General features: G+C 44.0%; 1 protein-coding gene across 1 annotated transcript in view; it reads left to right on the top strand.

Moving 5' to 3' along the window:
• Positions 1-14322: 14322 nt before the first annotated feature.
• Positions 14323-22996, top strand: part of LOC121544206 (GDNF family receptor alpha-4-like) — a 90818-nt gene continuing 82144 nt past the window's right edge. Inside the window, exons 1-3 of the mRNA XM_045209032.1 lie at positions 14323-14327; positions 16748-16770; positions 16864-17145. Coding sequence (XP_045064967.1) covers positions 14323-14327; positions 16748-16770; positions 16864-17145 — 310 coding nt within the window. The remainder of the gene's footprint in view (positions 14328-16747; positions 16771-16863; positions 17146-22996) is intronic.

Raw genomic sequence — 22996 nt, 5'->3', positions numbered from 1 at the left:
TCAACATGAACTGCACTGACACAAATGACTGATGATTGGTTGAAATAAATTGATAATAATTAGATTGTGGGAGCTGTACTGTTCGATTTCAGTGCAGCCTTTAATATTATTGACCATAACCTGTTGTTGAAAACACATATGTTATGGCTTTTCAACCTCTGCCATATCGTGGATTCAGAGCTATCTATCTAATAGAACTCAACGAGTTTTCTTTAATGGAAGCTTCTCTAATGTAAAGTGTGGTGTACCACAGGGCAGTTCTCTAGGCCCTCTACTTTTTTCTCTGTTTACCAATGACCTGCCACTGGCATTAAACAAAGCATGTGTGTCCGTGTATGCTGATGATTAAACCATATACGCATCAGCAACCACAGGTAATGAAGTCGCCGAAACCCTTAACAAAAGAGTTGCAGTCTGTTTTGGAATGGGTGGCCAGTAATAAACTGGTCCTGAACATCTCTAAAACTAAGAGCATTGTATTTGGTACAAATCATTCCCTAAATTCTAGACCTCAGCTGAATCTGGTAATGAATAGTGTGGCTGTTGAACAAGTTGAGGAGACTAAATTACTTGGTGTTACCTTAGATTGTAAACTATCATGTTCAAAACATATAGATTCAATGGTTGTAAAGAGAGGTCTGCTTTTTTACATTTACATTTACGTCATTTAGCAGACGCTCTTATCCAGAGCGACTTACAAATTGGTGCATTCACCTTATAGCCAGTGGGATAACCACTTTAAAATATGTTTTTTTTTTCTTTCTTTGGGGTGGGGTAAGGGGGGGTAGAAGGATGACTTTATCCTATCCCAGGTATTCCTTAAAGAGGTGGGGTTTCAAGTGTCTCCGGAAGGTGTTGAGTGACTCCGCTGTCCTGGCGTCGTGAGGGAGCTTGTTCCACCATTGGGGTGCCAGAGCAGTGAACAGTTTTGACTGGGCTGAGCGGGAACTGTGCTTCCGCAGAGGTAGGGGGGCCAGCAGGCCAGAGGTGGATGAACGCAATGCCCTCGTTTGGGTGTAGGGACTGATCAGAGCCTGAAGGTACGGAGGTGCCGTTCCCCTCACAGCTCCGTAGGCAAGCACCATGGTCTTGTAGCAGATGCGAGCTTCAACTGGAAGCCAGTGGAGTGTGCGGAGGAGCGGGGTGACGTGAGAGAACTTGGGAAGGTTGAACACCAGACGGGCTGCGGCATTCTGGATGAGTTGTAGGGGTTTAATGGCACAGGCAGGGAGCCCAGCCAACAGCGAGTTGCAGTAATCCAGATGGGAGATGACAAGTGCCTGGATTAGGACCTGTGCCGCTTCCTGTGTAAGGCAGGGTCGTACTCTCCGAATGTTGTAGAGCATGAACCTACAGGATCGGATCACCGCCTTGATGTTAGCGGAGAACGACAGGGTGTTGTCCAGGGTCACGCCAAGGCTCTTCGCACTCTGGGAGGAGGACACAACGGAGTTGTCAACCGTGATGGCAAGATCATGGAACGGGCAGTCCTTCCCCGGGAGGAAGAGCAGCTCCGTCTTGCCGAGGTTCAGCTTGAGGTGGTGATCCGTCATCCACACTGATATGTCTGCCAGACATGCAGAGATGCGATTCGCCACCTGGTTATCAGAAGGGGGAAAGGAGAAGATTAGTTGTGTGTCGTATGCGTAGCAATGATAGGAGAGGCCATGTGAGGATATGACAGAGCCAAGTGACTTGGTGTATAGCGAGAATAGGAGAGGGCCTAGAACTGAGCCCTGGGGGACATCAGTGGTGAGAGCACGTGGTGCGGAGACAGATTCTCGCCACGCCACTTGGTAGGAGCGACCGGTCAGTTGGACGCAATCCAAGAGTGAGCCGCGCCGGAGATGCCCAACTTGGAGAGGGTGGAGAGGAGGATCTGATGGTTCACAGTATCAAAGGCAGCAGACAGGTCTAGAAGGACAAGAGCAGAGGAGAGATAGTTAGCTTTAGCAGTGCGGAGAGCCTCCGTGACACAGAGAAGAGCAGTCTCAGTTGAATGACCAGTCTTGAAACCTGACTGGTTTGGATCAAGAAGGTCATTCTGAGAGAGATAGCAAGAGAGTTGGCTAAAGACGGCACGCTCAAGAGTTTTGGAGAGAAAAGAAAGAAGGGATACTGATCTGTAGTTGTTGACATCGGAGGGATCGAGTGTAAGTTTTTTGAGAAGGGGTGCAACTCTCGCTCTCTTGAAGACCGAAGGGACATAGCCAGCGGTCAAGGATGAGTTGATGAGCGAGGTGAGGTAAGGGAGAAGGTCACCGGAGATGGTCTGGAGAAGAGAGGAGGGGATAGGGTCAAGCGGGCAGGTTGTTGGGCGGCCGGCCGTCACAAGTCGCAAGATTTCATCTGGAGAGAGAGGGGAGAAAGAAGTCAAAGCATAGGGTAGGGCAGTGTGAGCAGGACAAGCAGTGTCATTTGACTTAACAATGAGGATCGGATGTCGTCAACCTTCTTTTCAAAATGGTTGACGAAGTCATCCACAGAGAGGGAGGAGGGGGGGAGGGGGAGGAGGATTCAGCAGGGAGGAGAAGGTGGCAAAGAGCTTCCTAGGGTTAGAGGCAGATGCTTGGATTTTAGAGTGGATTTTGACACCACACTCCAAAAAGCAAGTTCTGCAGGCTCTAGTTTTGTCTAATCTTGATTATTGTCCAGTCGTGTGGTCCAGTGCTGCAAGGAAAGACCTAGTTAAGCTGCAGCTGGCCCAGAACAGAGCGGCACGTCTTGCTCGTCATTGTAATCAGAGGGCTGATATAAATACTATGCAAGCCAGTCTCTCTTGGCTAAGAGTTGAGGAGAGGCTGATTGCGTCACTTCTTCTTTTTATAAGAAACATTAATGTGTTGGAAATCCCAAATTGTTTGCATAGTCAACTTACACACAGCTCTGACACACACATTTACCCCACCAGACATTCCACCAGGGGTCTTTTCACAGTCCCCAAATCCAGAACAAATTCAAGAAAGCGTACAGTATTATATAGAGCCATTATTGCATGGAACTCCGTTCCATCTCATATTGCTCAAATAAAAACCAAACCTGGTTTCAAAAAACAGATAAAGCAACACCCCACGGCAAAAAGCCTCTCCCCTATTTGACCTAGATAGTTTTTGTGTATGTATTGATATGTAGGCTACGTGTGACTTTGAAGTGATGTAGTTCTGTCCTTGAGCTTTTCTTGTCTATTAATGTTCTGTATTATGTCATGTTTCATGTTGTGTGTGGACCGCAGGAAGAGTAGCTGCGGCTTTTGCAACAGCTAATAAAATACCAAATATACTATTCAGATTTGCATGTTGCCGTGGTGCGATGCCAGGGTGTGTTGCCATGCCGTAACCGGGGGGGTTCCTTCAAGTGAAGGATGTAACAAACCTCTGTTTACTGTAGGTTGTCCTTATCAGCTACCCTCTCTCAACCTCTCTGTTTACTGTAGGTTGTCCTTATCAGCTACCCTCTCAACCACTCTGTTTACTGTAGGTTGTCCTTATCAGCTACCCCCTCTCAACCTCTCTGTTTACTGTAGGTTGTCCTTATCAGCTACCCTCTCTCAACCTCTCTGTTTACTGTAGATTGTCCTTATCAGCTACCCCCTCTCAACCTCTCTGTTTACTGTAGGTTCCTTATCAGCTACCCTCTCAACCTCTCTGTTTACTGTAGGTTCCTTATCAGCTACCCTCTCTCAACCTCTCTGTTTACTGTAGATTGTCCTTATCAGCTACCCTCTCAACCTCTCTGTTTACTGTAGGTTGTACTTATCAGCTACCCTCTCAACCTCTCTGTTTACTGTAGGTTGTCCTTATCAGCTACCCTCTCAACCTCTCTGTTTACTGTAGGTTGTCCTTATCAGCTACCCTCTCAACCTCTCTGTTTACTGTAGGTTGTCCTTATCAGCTACCCTCTCAACCTCTCTGTTTACTGTATGTTGTCCTTATCAGCTACACTCTCTCTACCTCTCTATTTACTGTAGGTTATCCTTATCAGCTACCCTCTCTCAACCTCTCTGTTTACTGTAGGTTGTCCTTATCAGCTACCCCCTCTCAACCTCTCTGTTTACTGTAGGTTGTCCTTATCAGCTACCCTCTCAACCTCTCTGTTTACTGTAGGTTCCTTATCAGCTACCCTCTCTCAACCTCTCTGTTTACTGTAGATTGTCCTTATCAGCTACCCCCCTCTCAACCTCTCTGTTTACTGTAGGTTCCTTATCAGCTACCCTCTCAACCTCTCTGTTTACTGTAGGTTCCTTATCAGCTACCCTCTCTCAACCTCTCTGTTTACTGTAGATTGTCCTTATCAGCTACCCTCTCAACCTCTCTGTTTACTGTAGGTTGTCCTTATCAGCTACCCTCTCAACCTCTCTGTTTACTGTAGGTTGTCCTTATCAGCTACCCTCTCAACCTCTCTGTTTACTGTAGATTGTCCTTATCAGCTACCCCCTCTCAACCTCTCTGTTTACTGTATGTTGTCCTTATCAGCTACACTCTCTCTACCTCTCTGTTTACTGTAGGTTGTCCTTATCAGCTACCCTCTCAACCTCTCTGTTTACTGTAGATTGTCCTTATCAGCTACCCCCTCTCAACCTCTCTGTTTACTGTATGTTGTCCTTATCAGCTACACTCTCTCTACCTCTCTGTTTACTGTAGGTTCCTTATCAGCTACCCTCTCAACCTCTCTGTTTACTGTAGGTTCCTTATCAGCTACCCTCTCTCAACCTCTCTGTTTACTGTAGGTTGTCCTTATCAGCTACCCTCTCTCAACCTCTCTGTTTACTGTAGGTTGTCCTTATCAGTATCAATCCAAAGTTAAATCTAGAATCGGCTTCCTATTTCGCAACAAAGCCTCCTTCACTCATGCTGCCAAACATGCCCTCGTAAAACTGACTATCCTACCGATCCTTGACTTCGGCGATGTCATTTACAAAATAGCCTCCAACACTCTACTCAGCAAATTGGATGTAGTCTATCACAGTGCCATCCGTTTTGTCTCCAAAGCCCCATACACTACCCACCACTGTGACCTGTACGCTCTTGTTGGCTGGTCCTCACTACATGTCCGTCGTCAAACCCACTGGCTCCAGGCCATCTATAAATCACTGCTAGGCAAATCCCCGCCTTATCTTAGCTCATTGGTCACCATAGCAGCACCCACCCGTAGTCTGCGCTCCAGCAGGTATATCTCACTGGTCATTCCCAAAGCCAACACCTCCTTTGGCCGCCATTCCTTCCAGTTCTCTGCTGCCAATGACTGGAACGAATTGCAAAAATCTCTGAAGCTGGAGACTCTTATCTCCCTCAATAACTTTAAGCATCAGTTGTCAGAGCACCTTACCGATCACTGCACCTGTACACAGCCCATCTGAAATTAGCCCACCCAACTACCTCATCCCTATATTGTTATTTATTTTGCTCTTTTGCACCCCAGTATCTCTATTTGCACATAATCTCTTGCACATCTAGCATTCCAGTGTTAATACTATTGTAATTATTCTGCACTATAGCCTATTTATTGCCTTACCTCCATAACTTGCTACATTTGCACACACTGTATATATATTTTCTGTTGTATTTCTGACTTTGTTTTTTTTACCCCATATGTAACTCTGTGTTGTTTTTATTGCACTACTTTGCTTTATCTTGGCCAGGTCGCAGTTGTAAATGAGAACCTGTTCTCAACTGGCTTACCTGGTTAAATAAAGGTGAAATAAAATAAAATAAAAATCAGCTACCCTCTCTCAACCTCTCTGTTTACTGTAGGTTGTCCTTATCAGCTACCCTCTCAACCTCTCTGTTTACTGTAGTTTGTCCTTATCAGCTACCCTCTCAACCTCTCTGTTTACTGTATGTTGTCCTTATCAGCTACACTCTCTCTACCTCTCTGTTTACTGCAGGTTGTCCTTATCAGCTATCCTCTCAACCTCTCTGTTTACTGTAGGTTGTCCTTATCAGCTACCCTCTCAACCTCTCTGTTTACTGTAGGTTGTCCTTATCAGCTACCCTCTCAACCTCTCTGTTTACTGTAGGTTGTCCTTATCAGCTACCCTCTCAACCTCTCTGTTTACTGTAGGTTCCTTATCAGCTACCCTCTCTCAACCTCTCTGTTTACTGTAGGTTGTCCTTATCAGCTACCCTCTCAACCTCTCTGTTTACTGTAGGTTGTCCTTATCAGCTACCCTCTCTCAACCTCTCTGTTTACTGTAGGTTGTCCTTATCAGCTACCCTCTCTCAACCTCTCTGTTTACTGTAGTTTGTCCTTATCAGCTACCCTCTCAACCTCTCTGTTTACTGTAGGTTCCTTATCAGCTACCCTCTCTCAACCTCTCTGTTTACTGTAGATTGTCCTTATCAGCTACCCTCTCAACCTCTCTGTTTACTGTAGGTTGTACTTATCAGCTACCCTCTCAACCTCTCTGTTTACTGTAGGTTGTCCTTATCAGCTACCCTCTCAACCTCTCTGTTTACTGTAGGTTGTCCTTATCAGCTACCCTCTCAACCTCTCTGTTTACTGTATGTTGTCCTTATCAGCTACACTCTCTCTACCTCTCTATTTACTGTAGGTTATCCTTATCAGCTACCCTCTCTCAACCTCTCTGTTTACTGTAGGTTGTCCTTATCAGCTACCCCCTCTCAACCTCTCTGTTTACTGTAGGTTGTCCTTATCAGCTACCCTCTCAACCTCTCTGTTTACTGTAGGTTCCTTATCAGCTACCCTCTCTCAACCTCTCTGTTTACTGTAGATTGTCCTTATCAGCTACCCCCTCTCAACCTCTCTGTTTACTGTAGGTTCCTTATCAGCTACCCTCTCAACCTCTCTGTTTACTGTAGGTTCCTTATCAGCTACCCTCTCTCAACCTCTCTGTTTACTGTAGATTGTCCTTATCAGCTACCCTCTCAACCTCTCTGTTTACTGTAGGTTGTCCTTATCAGCTACCCTCTCAACCTCTCTGTTTACTGTAGGTTGTCCTTATCAGCTACCCTCTCAACCTCTCTGTTTACTGTAGATTGTCCTTATCAGCTACCCCCTCTCAACCTCTCTGTTTACTGTATGTTGTCCTTATCAGCTACACTCTCTCTACCTCTCTGTTTACTGTAGGTTGTCCTTATCAGCTACCCTCTCAACCTCTCTGTTTACTGTAGATTGTCCTTATCAGCTACCCCCTCTCAACCTCTCTGTTTACTGTATGTTGTCCTTATCAGCTACACTCTCTCTACCTCTCTGTTTACTGTAGGTTGTCCTTATCAGCTACACTCTCTCTACCTCTCTGTTTACTGTAGGTTCCTTATCAGCTACCCTCTCAACCTCTCTGTTTACTGTAGGTTCCTTATCAGCTACCCTCTCTCAACCTCTCTGTTTACTGTAGGTTGTCCTTATCAGCTACCCTCTCTCAACCTCTCTGTTTACTGTAGGTTGTCCTTATCAGTATCAATCCAAAGTTAAATCTAGAATCGGCTTCCTATTTCGCAACAAAGCCTCCTTCACTCATGCTGCCAAACATGCCCTCGTAAAACTGACTATCCTACCGATCCTTGACTTCGGCGATGTCATTTACAAAATAGCCTCCAACACTCTACTCAGCAAATTGGATGTAGTCTATCACAGTGCCATCCGTTTTGTCTCCAAAGCCCCATACACTACCCACCACTGTGACCTGTACGCTCTTGTTGGCTGGTCCTCACTACATGTCCGTCGTCAAACCCACTGGCTCCAGGCCATCTATAAATCACTGCTAGGCAAATCCCCGCCTTATCTTAGCTCATTGGTCACCATAGCAGCACCCACCCGTAGTCTGCGCTCCAGCAGGTATATCTCACTGGTCATTCCCAAAGCCAACACCTCCTTTGGCCGCCATTCCTTCCAGTTCTCTGCTGCCAATGACTGGAACGAATTGCAAAAATCTCTGAAGCTGGAGACTTATCTCCCTCAATAACTTTAAGCATCAGTTGTCAGAGCACCTTACCGATCACTGCACCTGTACACAGCCCATCTGAAATTAGCCCACCCAACTACCTCATCCCTATATTGTTATTTATTTTGCTCTTTTGCACCCCAGTATCTCTATTTGCACATAATCTCTTGCACATCTAGCATTCCAGTGTTAATACTATTGTAATTATTCTGCACTATAGCCTATTTATTGCCTTACCTCCATAACTTGCTACATTTGCACACACTGTATATATATTTTCTGTTGTATTTCTGACTTTGTTTTTTTACCCCATATGTAACTCTGTGTTGTTTTTATTGCACTACTTTGCTTTATCTTGGCCAGGTCGCAGTTGTAAATGAGAACCTGTTCTCAACTGGCTTACCTGGTTAAATAAAGGTGAAATAAAATAAAATAAAAATCAGCTACCCTCTCTCAACCTCTCTGTTTACTGTAGGTTGTCCTTATCAGCTACCCTCTCAACCTCTCTGTTTACTGTAGTTTGTCCTTATCAGCTACCCTCTCAACCTCTCTGTTTACTGTATGTTGTCCTTATCAGCTACACTCTCTCTACCTCTCTGTTTACTGCAGGTTGTCCTTATCAGCTATCCTCTCAACCTCTCTGTTTACTGTAGGTTGTCCTTATCAGCTACCCTCTCAACCTCTCTGTTTACTGTAGGTTGTCCTTATCAGCTACCCTCTCAACCTCTCTGTTTACTGTAGGTTGTCCTTATCAGCTACCCTCTCAACCTCTCTGTTTACTGTAGGTTCCTTATCAGCTACCCTCTCTCAACCTCTCTGTTTACTGTAGGTTGTCCTTATCAGCTACCCTCTCAACCTCTCTGTTTACTGTAGGTTGTCCTTATCAGCTACCCTCTCTCAACCTCTCTGTTTACTGTAGGTTGTCCTTATCAGCTACCCTCTCTCAACCTCTCTGTTTACTGTAGTTTGTCCTTATCAGCTACCCTCTCAACCTCTCTGTTTACTGTATGTTGTCCTTATCAGCTACACTCTCTCTACCTCTCTGTTTACTGTGGTTGTCCTTATCAGCTACCCTCTCAACCTCTCTGTTTACTGTAGGTTGTCCTTATCAGCTACCCTCTCAACCTCTCTGTTTACTGTAGGTTCCTTATCAGCTACCCTCTCAACCTCTCTGTTTACTGTAGGTTGTCCTTATCAGCTACCCTCTCTCAACCCTCTCTGTTTACTGTAGGTTGTCCTTATCAGCTACCCTCTCAACCTCTCTGTTTACTGTAGGTTGTCCTTATCAGCTACCCTCTCAACCTCTCTGTTTACTGTAGGTTGTCCTTATCAGCTACCCTCTCAACCTCTCTGTTTACTGTAGGTTCCTTATCAGCTACCCTCTCAACCTCTCTGTTTACTGTAGGTTGTCCTTATCAGCTACCCTCTCAACCTCTCTGTTTACTGTAGGTTGTCCTTATCAGCTACCCCCTCTCAACCTCTCTGTTTACTGTAGGTTGTCCTTATCAGCTACCCCCTCTCAACCTCTCTGTTTACTGTAGGTTCCTTATCAGCTACCCTCTCAACCTCTCTGTTTACTGTAGGTTGTCCTTATCAGCTACCCCCTCTCAACCTCTCTGTTTACTGTAGGTTGTCCTTATCAGCTACCCTCTCAACCTCTCTGTTTACTGTAGGTTCCTTATCAGCTACCCTCTCTCAACCTCTCTGTTTACTGTAGATTGTCCTTATCAGCTACCCCCTCTCAACCTCTCTGTTTACTGTAGGTTCCTTATCAGCTACCCTCTCAACCTCTCTGTTTACTGTAGGTTCCTTATCAGCTACCCTCTCTCAACCTCTCTGTTTACTGTAGATTGTCCTTATCAGCTACCCTCTCAACCTCTCTGTTTACTGTAGGTTGTCCTTATCAGCTACCCTCTCAACCTCTCTGTTTACTGTAGGTTGTCCTTATCAGCTACCCTCTCAACCTCTCTGTTTACTGTAGGTTCCTTATCAGCTACCCTCTCAACCTCTCTGTTTACTGTAGGTTGTCCTTATCAGCTACCCTCTCAACCTCTCTGTTTACTGTAGGTTGTCCTTATCAGCTACCCCCTCTCAACATCTCTGTTTACTGTAGGTTGTCCTTATCAGCTACCCCCTCTCAACCTCTCTGTTTACTGTAGGTTCCTTATCAGCTACCCTCTCAACCTCTCTGTTTACTGTAGGTTGTCCTTATCAGCTACCCCCTCTCAACCTCTCTGTTTACTGTAGGTTGTCCTTATCAGCTACCCTCTCAACCTCTCTGTTTACTGTAGGTTCCTTATCAGCTACCCTCTCTCAACCTCTCTGTTTACTGTAGATTGTCCTTATCAGCTACCCTCTCAACCTCTCTGTTTACTGTAGGTTGTCCTTATCAGCTACCCTCTCAACCTCTCTGTTTACTGTAGGTTCCTTATCAGCTACCCTCTCTCAACCTCTCTGTTTACTGTAGATTGTCCTTATCAGCTACCCCCTCTCAACCTCTCTGTTTACTGTAGGTTCCTTATCAGCTACCCTCTCTCAACCTCTCTGTTTACTGTAGATTGTCCTTATCAGCTACCCTCTCAACCTCTCTGTTTACTGTAGGTTGTCCTTATCAGCTACCCTCTCAACCTCTCTGTTTACTGTAGGTTCCTTATCAGCTACCCTCTCTCAACCTCTCTGTTTACTGTAGATTGTCCTTATCAGCTACCCTCTCAACCTCTCTGTTTACTGTAGGTTCCTTATCAGCTACCCTCTCAACCTCTCTGTTTACTGTAGGTTGTCCTTATCAGCTACCCCCTCTCAACCTCTCTGTTTACTGTAGGTTCCTTATCAGCTACCCTCTCAACCTCTCTGTTTACTGTAGGTTGTCCTTATCAGCTACCCTCTCTCAACCTCTCTGTTTACTGTAGGTTGTCCTTATCAGCTACCCTCTCTCAACCTCTCTGTTTACTGTAGGTTGTCCTTATCAGCTACCCTCTCTCAACCTCTCTGTTTACTGTAGTTTGTCCTTATCAGCTACCCTCTCAACCTCTCTGATTACTGTATGTTGTCCTTATCAGCTACACTCTCTCAACCTCTCTGTTTACTGCAGGTTGTCCTTATCAGCTATCCTCTCAACCTCTCTGTTTACTGTGGTTGTCCTTATCAGCTACCCTCTCAACCTCTCTGTTTACTGTAGGTTGTCCTTATCAGCTACCCTCTCAACCTCTCTGTTTACTGTAGGTTGTCCTTATCAGCTACCCTCTCAACCTCTCTGTTTACTGTAGGTTGTCCTTATCAGCTACCCTCTCAACCTCTCTGTTTACTGTAGGTTGTCCTTATCAGCTACCCTCTCAACCTCTCTGTTTACTGTAGGTTCCTTATCAGCTACCCTCTCAACCTCTCTGTTTACTGTAGGTTCCTTATCAGCTACCCTCTCTCAACCTCTCTGTTTACTGTAGGTTGTCCTTATCAGCTACCCTCTCAACCTCTCTGTTTACTGTAGGTTGTCCTTATCAGCTACCCTCTCTCAACCTCTCTGTTTACTGTAGGTTGTCCTTATCAGCTACCCTCTCTCAACCTCTCTGTTTACTGTAGTTTGTCCTTATCAGCTACCCTCTCAACCTCTCTGTTTACTGTATGTTGTCCTTATCAGCTACACTCTCTCTACCTCTCTGTTTACTGTGGTTGTCCTTATCAGCTACCCTCTCAACCTCTCTGTTTACTGTAGGTTGTCCTTATCAGCTACCATCTCAACCTCTCTGTTTACTGTAGGTTGTCCTTATCAGCTACCCTCTCTCAACCTCTCTGTTTACTGTAGGTTGTCCTTATCAGCTACCATCTCAACCTCTCTGTTTACTGTAGGTTGTCCTTATCAGCTACCCTCTCTCAACCTCTCTGTTTACTGTAGGTTGTCCTTATCAGCTACCCTCTCTCAACCTCTCTGTTTACTGTAGGTTGTCCTTATCAGCTACCCTCTCTACCTCTCTGTTTACTGTGGTTGTCCTTATCAGCTACCCTCTCAACCTCTCTGTTTACTGTAGGTTGTCCTTATCAGCTACCCTCTCAACCTCTCTGTTTACTGTAGGTTGTCCTTATCAGCTACCCTCTCAACCTCTCTGTTTACTGTAGGTTGTCCTTATCAGCTACCCTCTCAACCTCTCTGTTTACTGTAGGTTGTCCTTATCAGCTACCCTCTCAACCTCTCTGTTTACTGTAGGTTGTCCTTATCAGCTACCCTCTCAACCTCTCTGTTTACTGTAGGTTGTCCTTATCAGCTACCCTCTCAACCTCTCTGTTTACTGTAGGTTGTCCTTATCAGCTACCCTCTCAACCTCTCTGTTTACTGTAGGTTGTCCTTATCAGCTACCCTCTCAACCTCTCTGTTTACTGTAGGTTCCTTATCAGCTACCCTCTCAACCTCTCTGTTTACTGTAGGTTGTCCTTATCAGCTACCCTCTCTCAACCTCTCTGTTTACTGTAGGTTGTCCTTATCAGCTACCCTCTCAACCTCTCTGTTTACTGTAGGTTGTCCTTATCAGCTACCCTCTCAACCTCTCTGTTTACTGTAGGTTGTCCTTATCAGCTACCCTCTCAACCTCTCTGTTTACTGTAGGTTGTCCTTATCAGCTACCCCCTCTCAACCTCTCTGTTTACTGTAGGTTGTCCTTATCAGCTACCCCCTCTCAACCTCTCTGTTTACTGTAGGTTCCTTATCAGCTACCCTCTCAACCTCTCTGTTTACTGTAGGTTGTCCTTATCAGCTACCCTCTCAACCTCTCTGTTTACAATAGGTTGTCCTTATCAGCTACCCTCTCAACCTCTCTGTTTACAATAGGTTGTCCTTATCAGCTACCCTCTCAACCTCTCTGTTTACAATAGGTTGTCCTTATCAGCTACCCGTCAGTAGAGAATGGAGACTGTAGACTCTGACATTAGAGAATGGACACTGTAGCACTCTGATAGTACAGAATGGAGACTGTAGACTCTGACAGTAGAGAATGGAGACTCTAGACTCTGACAATAGAGAATGGAGACCTTGACTGCTGTGGCCACCCTTTCCTGCTTTGTTCTCAGGTCGTTTGTGCCTGTGTGTATTATTATGTGGCTGGGTGATCCTAGTTGGACAACACTTCAGAAACATGACATAACACATCAGAAACATGACGTAACACTGCAGAAACATGACATAACACTTCAGAAACAAGGCATAACACTTCACAAACATGACGTAACACTTCAGAAACATGACGTAACACTTCAGAAACATGACATAACACTTCAGAAACAAGGCATAACACTTCAGAAACAAGGCATAACACTTCAGAAACATGACATAACACTTCAGAAACAAGGCATAACACTTCAGAAACATGACATAACACATCAGAAACATAACGTAACACTTCAGAAACATGACATAACACGTCAGAAACATGACATAACACTTCAGAAACAAGGCATAACACTTCAGAAACAAGGCATAACACTTCAGAAACATGATGTAACACTTCAGAAACATGACATAACACTTCAGAAACATGACATAACACTTCAGAAACATGACGTAACACTTCAGAAACATGACATAACACTTCAGAAACATGACGTAACACTTCAGAAACATGACATAACACATCAGAAACATAACGTAACACTTCAGAAACATGACATAACACTTCAGAAACATGACATAACACATCAGAAACATAACATAACACTTCAGAAACATGACGTAACACTTCAGAAACATGACATAACACTTCAGAAACAAGGCATAACACTTCAGAAACATGATGTAACACTTCAGAAACATGACATAACACTTCAGAAACATGACATAACACTTCAGAAACATGACGTAACACTTCAGAAACATGACATAACACTTCAGAAACATGACGTAACACTTCAGAAACATGACATAACACTTCAGAAACATGACGTAACACTTCAGAAACATGACATAACACTTCAGAAACATGACGTAACACTTCAGAAACATGACGTAACACTTCAGAAACATTATGTAACACTTCAGAAACATGACATAACACTTCAGAAACATGACATAACACTTCAGAAACATGACGTAACACTTCAGAAACATGACATAACACTTCAGAAACATGATGTAACACTTCAGAAACATGACATAACACTTCAGAAACATGACGTAACACTTCAGAAACATGACATAACACTTCAGAAACATGATGTAACACTTCAGAAACATGACATAACACTTCAGAAACATGATGTAACATTTCAGAAACAAGACATAACACTTCAGAAACATGACATAACACTTCAGAAACATGACGTAACACTTCAGAAACATGACATAACACTTCAGAAACATGACATAACACTTCAGAAACATGACGTAACACTTCAGAAACATGACATAACACTTCAGAAACATGACTTAACACTTCAGAAACATGACGTAACACTTCAGAAACATGACATAACACTTCAGAAACATGACGTTACACTTCAGAATCATGACATACTCCTGAGTGGCGCAGTGGTCTAAGGCACTGCATCGCAGTGCTAACTGTGCCACTAGAGATCCTGGTTCGAATCCAGGCTCTGTCGCAGCCGGCCGCGACCGGGAGACTCATGGGCGGCGCACAATTGGCCCAGCGTCGTCCAGGGTAGGGGAGGGAATGGCCGGCAGGGATGTAGCTCAGTTGATAGAGCATGGCGTTTGCAACGCCAGGGTTGTGGGTTCAATTCCCACGGGGGGCCAGTATAAAAAAAATATGTATTCACTAACTGTAAGTCGCTCTGGATAAGAGCGTCTGCTAAATGACTAAAATGTAAATGTAATAATATGTTACATTTCGTATGGTATGTATTCATTTGTGGATTTCCGTCATCCATTTCGTATGATGTGTTACGAATTACAATTCGGATATGTTACGAATTACGATTTTATACAATATGTTACGAATTACGATTTTATACAATATGTTACGAATTACGATTTTATACAATATGTTACGAATTACGATTTTATACAATATGTTACGAATTTTCAAAACTGATGATATGTTATGATTTCCAATTTGTTGTGGCTAAAAGCTAGGTGATTAGGTGGCTAACGCTAACGTTAGCTAACTAGGGGTTAGGGTTAGGTGTTAGGGTTAAGGTTAGGAGTTAGGTTAAAGGGTTAAGGTTAGCGTTAGGGGAAGGGTTAGCGTTAGGGGAAAGTAGTTGCAAAGTAGCTAAAAAGTAGTAAGTAGTTGCTAATTTGCTAAAATGCTAAAGTTTTCCGTGTTGAGATTCGAACACGCAACATTGGGGTTGCTAGATGTTCATGGTATACATTCCACCCATCCATCGTCCATTTGGTTTTTTCCTTAATAAACCTTCTGTCTTATGTAACCATACTAAACCATACCATACTAAACCATACCATACTAAACCATACCATACTAAACCATACCATACTAAACCATACCATACTTATGTAACCATACTAAACCATACCATACTAAACCATACCATACTAAACCATACCATACTAAACCATACCATACTAAACCATACCATACTTATGTAACCATACTAAATATAACATATCATAATAATTTGAGTGTCCCAGATGTAAATTGACTGTGTTACATCTAGTCTATGAGACCAGGCTGCAAAGAAAGGTTTCTAACCTCAAGGGTCTTTACTGGTTGAATAAAGGTCCATTAACATCTAAAACATGACCTATCACCTAGTACTAACCAGTATTATCACCTAGTACTAACTAGTATTATCACCTAGTACTAACCAGTATTATCACCTAGTACTAACCAGTATTATCACCTAGTACTAACCAGTATTATCACCTAGTACTAACCAGTATTATCACCTAGTCCTAACCAGTATTATCACCTAGTACTAACCAGTATTATCACCTAGTACTAACCAGTATTATCACCTAGTACTAACCAGTATTATCACCTAGTACTAACCGGTATTATCACCTAGTCCTAACCAGTATTATCACCTAGTACTAACCAGTATTATCACCTAGTACTAACCAGTATTATCACCTAGTACTAACTAGTATTATCACCTAGTACTAACTAGTATTATCACCTAGTACTAACTAGTATTATCACCTAGTACTAACTAGTATTATCACCTAGTACTAACCAGTATTATCACCTAGTACTAACCAGTATTATCACCTAGTACTAACTAGTATTATCACCTAGTACTAACCAGTATTATCACCTAGTACTAACCAGTATTATCACCTAGTACTAACTAGTATTATCACCTAGTATTAACCAGTATTATCACCTAGTCCTAACCAGTATTATCACCTAGTCCTAACCATTATTATCACCTAGTACTAACCAGTATTATCACCTAGTACTAACCAGTATTATCACCTAGTACTAACCAGTATTATCACCTGGTACTAACCAGTATTATCACCTAGTATTAACCAGTATTATCACCTAGTCCTAACCAGTATTATCACCTAGTCCTAACCAGTATTATCACCTAGTACTAACCAGTATTATCACCTAGTACTAACCAGTATTATCACCTAGTAGTAACCAGTATTATCACCTAGTACTAACCAGTATTATCACCTAGTACTAACCAGTATTATCACCTAGTACTAACCAGTATTATCACCTAGTACTAACCAGTATTATCACCTAGTACTAACCAGTATTATCACCTAGTACTAACCAGTATTATCACCTAGTACTAACCAGTATTATCACCTAGTGCTAACTAGTATTATCACCTAGTACTAACCAGTATTATCACCTAGTGCTGTACTGCCATCTGAATTGGTTGAAATTATTGCTGTCTCTTCCCCTGGGCTCCCCCTCTCTGTGTCTGCAGGGAGGGACAGAGACTGTCTATAGGTTGGTTACACCACCCCAACCATAACCCCTGACCCCTGACCCCTAACCTCTAACCCAAAACCCTGATCTCTAACCCTGCTGTCTCTTCACCAGGGCTCCCCCTCTCTGTGTCTGCAGGGAGGGACAGAGACTGTCTACAGGCTGGGGACACCTGCTCAAATGATGAAGCGTGCAGCCCTCGTCTGCGGACGCTGAGACAGTGTGTGGCGGGGGACGGCAGTGTGAAGCTGGGACCTGGGGCCAGGAACCAGTGTGAGAACGCAGTCACGGCACTGCTCTCCTCCCCGCTCCACGGCTGCCAGTGTAAACGAGGCATGAAGAGAGAGAAGAACTGCCTCAGTATCTATTGGAGCCTGCACCAGTCTGTCCTGCATGGTGAGACCATAACACCCAGCCCTAATCTATAGTACCAGTCTGTCCTGCATGGTGAGACTATAACACCCAGCCCTAATCTATAGTACCAGTCTGTCCTGCATGGTGAGACTATAACACCCAGCCCTAATCTATAGTACCAGTCTGTAACCCTAACCCTAATCTATAGCACCAGTCTGTAACCCTAACCCTAATCTATAGTACCAGTCTGTAACCCTAACCCTAATCTATAGCACCAGTCTGTAACCCTAACCCTAATCTATAGTACCAGTCTGTCCTGCATGGTGAGACTATAACACCCAGCCCTAATCTATAGTACCAGTCTGTCCTGCATGGTGAGACTATAACACCCAGCCCTAATCTATAGTACCAGTCTGTCCTGCATGGTGAGACTATAACACCCAGCCCTAATCTATAGTACCAGTCTGTAACCCTAACCCTAATCTATAGTACCAGTCTGTAACCCTAACCCTAATCTATAGCACCAGTCTGTAACCCTAACCCTAATCTATAGTACCAGTCTGTAACCCTAACCCTAATCTATAGTACCAGTCTGTCCTGCATGGTGAGACTATAACACCCAGCCCTAATCTATAGTACCAGTCTGTAACCCTAACCCTAATCTATAGTACCAGTCTGTCCTGCATGGTGAGACTATAACACCCAGCCCTAATCTATAGTACCAGTCTGTCCTGCATGGTGAGACTATAACACCCAGCCCTAATCTATAGTACCAGTCTGTCCTGCATGGTGAGACTATAACACCCAGCCCTAATCTATAGCACCAGTCTGTCCTGCATGGTGAGACTATAACACCCAGCCCTAATCTATAGTACCAGTCTGTAACCCTAACCCTAATCTATAGTACCAGTCTGTAACCCTAACCCTAATCTATAGTACCAGTCTGTAACCCTAACCCTAATCTATAGTACCAGTCTGTAACCCTAACCCTAATCTATAGTACCAGTCTGTAACCCTAACCCTAATCTATAGCACCAGTCTGTCCTGCATGGTGAGACTATAACACCCAGCCCTAATCTATAGTACCAGTCTGTTCTGCATGGTGAGACTATAACACCCAGCCCTAATCTATAGTACCAGTCTGTAACCCTAACCCTAATCTATAGCACCAGTCTGTAACCCTAACCCTAATCTATAGTACCAGTCTGTAACCCTAACCCTAATCTATAGTACCAGTCTGTCCTGCATGGTGAGACTATAACACCCAGCCCTAATCTATAGTACCAGTCTGTAACCCTAACCCTAATCTATAGTACCAGTCTGTAACCCTAACCCTAATCTATAGTACCAGTCTGTAACCCTAACCCTAATCTATAGTACCAGTCTGTCCTGCATGGTGAGACTATAACACCCAGCCCTAATCTATAGTACCAGTCTGTCCTGCATGGTGAGACTATAACACCCAGCCCTAATCTATAGTACCAGTCTGTCCTGCATGGTGAGACTATAACACCCAGCCCTAATCTATAGTACCAGTCTGTCCTGCATGGTGAGACTATAACACCCAGCCCTAATCTATAGTACCAGTCTGTAACCCTAACCCTAATCTATAGCACCAGTCTGTCCTGCATGGTGAGACTATAACACCCAGCCCTAATCTATAGTACCAGTCTGTCCTGCATGGTGAGACTATAACACCCAGCCCTAATCTATAGTACCAGTCTGTCCTGCATGGTGAGACTATAACACCCAGCCCTAATCTATAGTACCAGTCTGTAACCCTAACCCTAATCTATAGCACCAGTCTGTAACCCTAACCCTAATCTATAGCACCAGTCTGTAACCCTAACCCTAATCTATAGTACCAGTCTGTAACCCTAACCCTAATCTATAGCACCAGTCTGTAACCCTAACCCTAATCTATAGCACCAGTCTGTAACCCTAACCCTAATCTATAGCACCAGTCTGTAACCCTAACCCTAATCTATAGCACCAGTCTGTAACCCTAACCCTAATCTATAGTACCAGTCTGTAACCCTAACCCTAATCTATAGCACCAGTCTGTAACCCTAACCCTAATCTATAGTACCAGTCTGTAACCCTAACCCTAATCTATAGTACCAGTCTGTAACCCTAACCCTAATCTATAGCACCAGTCTGTCCTGCATGGTGAGAATATAACACCCAGCCCTAATCTATAGCACCAGTCTGTTCTGCATGGTGAGACTATAACACCCAGCCCTAATCTATAGCACCAGTCTGTAACCCTAACCCTAATCTATAGCACCAGTCTGTAACCCTAACCCTAATCTATAGCACCAGTCTGTAACCCTAACCCTAATCTATAGTACCAGTCTGTAACCCTAACCCTAATCTATAGTACCAGTCTGTAACCCTAACCCTAATCTATAGCACCAGTCTGTCCTGCATGGTGAGACTATAACACCCAGCCCTAATCTATAGCACCAGTCTGTTCTGCATGGTGAGACTATAACACCCAGCCCTAATCTATAGTACCAGTCTGTCCTGCATGGTGAGACTATAACACCCAGCCCTAATCTATAGCACCAGTCTGTAACCCTAACCCTAATCTATAGCACCAGTCTGTAACCCTAACCCTAATCTATAGTACCAGTCTGTAACCCTAACCCTAATCTATAGTACCAGTCTGTAACCCTAACCCTAATCTATAGCACCAGTCTGTCCTGCATGGTGAGACTATAACACCCAGCCCTAATCTATAGCACCAGTCTGTTCTGCATGGTGAGACTATAACACCCAGCCCTAATCTATAGCACCAGTCTGTAACCCTAACCCTAATCTATAGCACCAGTCTGTAACCCTAACCCTAATCTATAGTACCAGTCTGTAACCCTAACCCTAATCTATAGTACCAGTCTGTCCTGCATGGTGAGACTATAACACCCAGCCCTAATCTATAGTACCAGTCTGTAACCCTAACCCTAATCTATAGTACCAGTCTGTAACCCTAACCCTAATCTATAGTACCAGTCTGTAACCCTAACCCTAATCTATAGTACCAGTCTGTCCTGCATGGTGAGACTATAACACCCAGCCCTAATCTATAGTACCAGTCTGTCCTGCATGGTGAGACTATAACACCCAGCCCTAATCTATAGTACCAGTCTGTCCTGCATGGTGAGACTATAACACCCAGCCCTAATCTATAGTACCAGTCTGTCCTGCATGGTGAGACTATAACACCCAGCCCTAATCTATAGTACCAGTCTGTAACCCTAACCCTAATCTATAGCACCAGTCTGTCCTGCATGGTGAGACTATAACACCCAGCCCTAATCTATAGTACCAGTCTGTCCTGCATGGTGAGACTATAACACCCAGCCCTAATCTATAGTACCAGTCTGTCCTGCATGGTGAGACTATAACACCCAGCCCTAATCTATAGTACCAGTCTGTAACCCTAACCCTAATCTATAGCACCAGTCTGTAACCCTAACCCTAATCTATAGCACCAGTCTGTAACCCTAACCCTAATCTATAGTACCAGTCTGTAACCCTAACCCTAATCTATAGCACCAGTCTGTAACCCTAACCCTAATCTATAGCACCAGTCTGTAACCCTAACCCTAATCTATAGCACCAGTCTGTAACCCTAACCCTAATCTATAGCACCAGATGTAACCCTAACCCTAATCTATAGTACCAGTCTGTAACCCTAACCCTAATCTATAGCACCAGTCTGTAACCCTAACCCTAATCTATAGTACCAGTCTGTAACCCTAACCCTAATCTATAGTACCAGTCTGTAACCCTAACCCTAATCTATAGCACCAGTCTGTCCTGCATGGTGAGACTATAACACCCAGCCCTAATCTATAGCACCAGTCTGTTCTGCATGGTGAGACTATAACACCCAGCCCTAATCTATAGCACCAGTCTGTAACCCTAACCCTAATCTATAGCACCAGTCTGTAACCCTAACCCTAATCTATAGCACCAGTCTGTAACCCTAACCCTAATCTATAGTACCAGTCTGTAACCCTAACCCTAATCTATAGTACCAGTCTGTAACCCTAACCCTAATCTATAGCACCAGTCTGTCCTGCATGGTGAGACTATAACACCCAGCCCTAATCTATAGCACCAGTCTGTTCTGCATGGTGAGACTATAACACCCAGCCCTAATCTATAGTACCAGTCTGTCCTGCATGGTGAGACTATAACACCCAGCCCTAATCTATAGCACCAGTCTGTAACCCTAACCCTAATCTATAGCACCAGTCTGTAACCCTAACCCTAATCTATAGTACCAGTCTGTAACCCTAACCCTAATCTATAGTACCAGTCTGTAACCCTAACCCTAATCTATAGCACCAGTCTGTCCTGCATGGTGAGACTATAACAACCAGCCCTAATCTATAGCACCAGTCGGTTCTGCATGGTGAGACTATAACACCCAGCCCTAATCTATAGTACCAGTCTGTCCTGCATGGTGAGACTATAACACCCAGCCCTAATCTATAGTACCAGTCTGTAACCCTAACCCTAATCTATAGCACCAGTCTGTAACCCTAACCCTAATCTATAGCACCAGTCTGTCCTGCATGGTGAGACTATAACACCCAGCCCTAATCTATAGTACCAGTCTGTAACCCTAACCCTAATCTATAGTACCAGTCTGTCCTGCATGGTGAGACTATAACACCCAGCACTAATCTATAGCACCAGTCTGTAACCCTAACCCTAATCCATAGTACCAGTCTGTCCTGCATGGTGAGACTATAACACCCAGCCCTAATCTATACCAGTCTGTCCTGCATGGTGAGACTATAACACCCAGCCCTAATCTATAGCACCAGTCTGTTCTGCATGGTGAGACTATAACACCCAGCCCTAATCTATAGCACCAGTCTGTAACCCTAACCCTAATCTATAGCACCAGTCTGTAACCCTAACCCTAATCTATAGTACCAGTCTGTAACCCTAACCCTAATCTATAGTACCAGTCTGTAACCCTAACCCTAATCTATAGTACCAGTCTGTAACCCTAACCCTAATCTATAGTACCAGTCTGTAACCCTAACCCTAATCTATAGTACCAGTCTGTAACCCTAACCCTAATCTATAGTACCAGTCTGTAACCCTAACCCTAATCTATAGCACCAGTCTGTCCTATATGGTGAGACTATAACACCCAGCCCTAATCTATAGCACCAGTCTGTTCTGCATGGTGAGACTATAACACCCAGCCCTAATCTATAGCACCAGTCTCTAACCCTAACCCTAATCTATAGCACCAGTCTGTAACCCTAACCCTAATCTATAGCACCAGTCTGTAACCCTAACCCTAATCTATAGTACCAGTCTGTCCTGCATGGTGAGACTATAACACCCGGCCCTAATCTATAGCACCAGTCTGTAACCCTAACCCTAATCTATAGCACCAGTCTGTAACCCTAACCCTAATCTATAGCACCAGTCTGTAACCCTAACCCTAATCTATAGCACCAGTCTGTAACCCTAACCCTAATCTATAGCACCAGTCTGTAACCCTAACCCTAATCTATAGCACCAGTCTCTAACCCTAACCCTAATCTATAGTACCAGTCTGTAACCCTAACCCTAATCTATAGTACCAGTCTGTCCTGCATGGTGAGACTATAACACCCAGCCCTAATCTATAGCACCAGTCTGTCCTGCATGGTGAGACTATAACACCCGGCCCTAATCTATAGCACCAGTCTGTAACCCTAACCCTAATCTATAGCACCAGTCTGTAACCCTAACCCTAATCTTTAGCACCAGTCTGTAACCCTAACCCTAATCTATAGTACCAGTCTGTAACCCTAACTCTAATCTATAGCACCAGTCTGTAACCCTAACCCTAATCTATAGTACCAGTCTGTAACCC

Source organism: Coregonus clupeaformis, chromosome 29 (assembly GCF_020615455.1).
Source record: "Coregonus clupeaformis isolate EN_2021a chromosome 29, ASM2061545v1, whole genome shotgun sequence".
NCBI classification, from domain to species: Eukaryota; Metazoa; Chordata; class Actinopteri; order Salmoniformes; family Salmonidae; genus Coregonus; species Coregonus clupeaformis.
Note: the sequence above shows the minus strand (reverse complement) of the source record. Positions and strands in the feature narration are given on the sequence as shown.